The 3501-nt window shown below is 36.8% G+C and overlaps 1 protein-coding gene across 1 annotated transcript; it reads left to right on the forward strand.

The window, feature by feature from the left end:
- The first annotated feature begins 1331 nt into the window (after positions 1-1331).
- Positions 1332-2660, forward strand: LOC118263477 (uncharacterized). The gene is made up of 2 exons (XM_035575499.2): positions 1332-1637; positions 2375-2660. Exons 1-2 carry the CDS (start codon positions 1409-1411, stop codon positions 2518-2520), a joined length of 375 nt encoding a protein of 124 aa, XP_035431392.2. The 5' UTR covers positions 1332-1408; the 3' UTR covers positions 2521-2660.
- The last annotated feature ends 841 nt before the right edge of the window (positions 2661-3501 follow it).

Here is a 3501-nt window from a genome sequence, read left to right on the forward strand (position 1 = left end):
GATTGAAATCGATACGTTTCTTTGAGACTACGTCTATCGAGTGGAACGATTGAAGTCATTATTCGTTTTACGGGGTGAGCTGAATATTATTGAGACATTTGATGTTCTTTGTGGTCGGTCAAAGAGCAGACGGATGACCTAATGGCAGTTGATTAGCAGTCTTTCTTCCATAAACGGTATTTGGGGAAAACAAACAGTGGTTTATGTAACGAAGTGTAGTTATAATATAACACAAAACTGAACAATATAATTAGATGGGAGTACATACATACATACATATCGTCACGCCTTTAATCCCCGAAGGGGTAGGCAGAGGTGCACATTACACCCGCTTTTCACAATATATGTTGTAAGTCCCATGTAATAGGTGGTGAGCCTATTGCCATATACCGGGCACATTTCCAGACTCCGTGCTACCACTGAGAAATTTTCGAAAAACCGAAAAGAGCTCAGTAATACTTCGCCCGACCCGGGAATCGAACTCGAGACCCCTTGCCCGGCAGTCGCACTTGCAACCACTCGGACAACGAGGCAGTAGATAGAAGATTAGATAGAAGTACCTATTCATATAACACCATGTTAATAAAAGCATTCGATAGAATTTTACTGTTTAAGGAATTTGAAAATTTAGTATAGGCACGGGGGAAAATAACAAGACTCAAAGTTGACCACATTACCGTACCGTTACACTTTTGGGAAAATCGCCGGACCTATTTCCATGTAATTGAAATTTCTGCGTATTCTGGCAATACGTGGTTGAAACGTTAATTTGTTTTGAAATCCACATCTAATATGTACCTATATGACGCGTAGACTTAGGTTATGTGTATTAATTGTTAGGTAATACTTAATAGTCCAGTTTGTAGGTACTCGTTGATACAGAAATCGCGTTCTAAATGGTGTCCAAATTATGTTTATAAAAATTTTTGTTCAAATTATATTTATAAAAATAGATTGTTCTGTCGTCACCGTTCCCAGAAGTGCCTACTTACGTTTTTTTAAACCGAACCGAAACTTAAAATAAATATGTGTTTTGGTTAGCACCATCAATAACTCATGATTAAAAAATTAAATAGTCTACTGACGTCAGCTAAATAAGGTGACTGATTCATGGGACAAACGAACTTACAAAGTTTTGAGTAAACAAGCAAGATCGACAAGTAAGTTTAAACTCCTACATTCAGAGGATAGAGTTCAAATTCCGTTGCACAGCACATCTTATCAGGCAACCACTCGAAATTATAAGGGTTTCTGATAATCTGAAGTGCAACCACCGCTGTTATCATTGTGCATATACCGTGTATCGTAACGATTGAGTATAAATATTACATTAATCGATCATTAATCACGTCGATTGGAGTAATAGTTCATTTCTAACTCCGTTTGAGTAATACAAAGTCGTATCAATATGAAACTCCTCGTCGTTTTCCTGTCTACCCTGGTGCTGGTGCTTGGGCAGGGTGGAGAAGATAAAGTGTATGCTGTCGAACTTGGTGATCTTGAGGAAGTTGGAGATGTCGATCCTCAAAAAGTCTACGCTGAAGAGTCTCCAGTTATTCGCGTTTTCGATCCTGCAGAAGTAAAAGATGACAGTCCTGCTCAAGAAAGCGTTTATGCAGTGGACGATCAGCCTGTTGGTGAGTTACAATTGCAATCTAGGTTTTATTTCTTACCATAAAATTTGTTGAATCATCTAATGTGTCATAAATTGTTTTAAGTTTAATCAAACAGTGATCAAAGTAGCTACTAGAAAAGTAGATTACGTAAAAATCTAGCACTATAGATACTACAGATACTGTTGCCAGATTTTTATTACTTACTAAGTATATAATAATATTCTTTATCAAAATTGTATAATTATGAAGATCCCTATTTATTGATCGTATGGGCATAGGCTATTACAGAAGCAGCTAAGCCTTTAACAGACATATGTACATATGTCTATACATAACCTCACGCCTATCACTCATGGGGGTAAGCAGAGAATAGGCCAAATTGTTGTTCAAGGGATTTTAAATTCATAATTTTGGGTCTGGGTGTCATGTGTATGTGAACTTGTATGTTTGTTAAATGACACAGGCGAAAATCTTAGTGTTCGGCAAAGTTTTATAAAAAATAAAAAGAAATTGCACGGTTGACATGGTGGCTGGGCAACAGGCTGCCGCGGAACGTGTAGCGGGTTCGATTCCCGCACGGAGCAACTCTTTGTGTGTTCCACAAATGGTTGTTCCGGGTCTGGGTGTCATGCGAATGTGAACTTGTATGTTTGTAAACGCATCCACGACACAGGAGACAATCCTAGTGCGGGGCAACGTTAAAAAAAAAAGTAGATACGAGATTGATATGCTTTTAAAAATATGTTTTTCTATTACAGACCGTGAGTTCGTTCGTCCATCGACGTTGATCATACCGACCGTTATTAAAGCCTGCACCAACGAGGCTTGTGCCTACATCTGCAATCTACTTGGATTCCAGAAGGGCGTCTGCATTTCCACCACCACTTGCGAATGTTCTAACTAAAAAGTTTTTTTACAATTCTCTGTTAAACTCCATTCGAAATGTTACCTTATATTAATTGTTATTAGGCATCTTTTTGTTATGAAATTATGAATTTAAAGCTCAATGTACTTGATTTTGTAATATAAAAAGTTGGGATCTTATGATAATTCTGTTTTATTGTTAAGTATTAGTTACTAATTTTAATTTAATATTAAAGAAAGACAGAAAAGAAAGACGATATCAACGATATGGCTTTAAAACTATGCTTTGGTACCAATAATGGTCATCGCACATAATAATATAAACGGCATGGACACGGCTCGGCTCAAGCACGGCATTTTTGCTTTGAAATTAATAATTGACGTTACGAAATAATATATCATACGACATAAGATTTAATGTTCAAGTTTATTGGAGTGGTGGCGTTACTGTGTTATGTCCTTAATATTAAACTGGATTCACTTGATCCCTCATCACTCCTAAACATAATGTACCAAACCAAAACATAGGTAAGTATAATTTGCTCTATAATTACGACAATTCCTTGGGACAGAGTAACAAAAAAGGTATGACGTCATAAGGGCAACCTTGGCACCAGATTAATGACTTCGTCTCTCGCGGCCAGGTATCTTGTCCCAGAAAGTAAGAATGATTACACCACTTTTTCTACCTCCACTTTTGTACGCTACCTACTTATAGCGGTATTTAGGTCTTCCTTAGGATTCACGTGAAAAAATATGATTGTAATTTCTAGGTAGGCAGGTGATCTATTTAAACTGGGCTGAGATGAAGTTAAAATGAGTTACTTGTTTCTTTTTTTTAATATTGTGTTAGGTGACATTTTGGTTTTGTAATGTCGTGTTTATTAAGACTGTTTCGTCTAAAGCAAATGAAACAGAAATATAATTCTGTACTGTTCTACTCTTCTCATAGATATTTGAGACTTTTCAACGTTTGTTTGGCTAAGTTGTGTCATTAGTAATAGTCTAAGGTACTCTAGCT

The sequence above is a fragment of the Spodoptera frugiperda genome, chromosome 27 (assembly GCF_023101765.2).
Source record: "Spodoptera frugiperda isolate SF20-4 chromosome 27, AGI-APGP_CSIRO_Sfru_2.0, whole genome shotgun sequence".
NCBI lineage: Eukaryota > Metazoa > Arthropoda > Insecta > Lepidoptera > Noctuidae > Spodoptera > Spodoptera frugiperda.

Bases quoted from the DNA above. Each gene is read 5' to 3' on its own strand.
- LOC118263477 (XM_035575499.2), top strand. From the start codon at position 1,409: ATGAAACTCCTCGTCGTTTTCCTGTCTACCCTGGTGCTGGTGCTTGGG. The intron at 1,638-2,374 runs GTGAGTTACAAT...TTTCTATTACAG, and splicing joins AGTGGACGATCAGCCTGTTG to ACCGTGAGTTCGTTCGTCCA.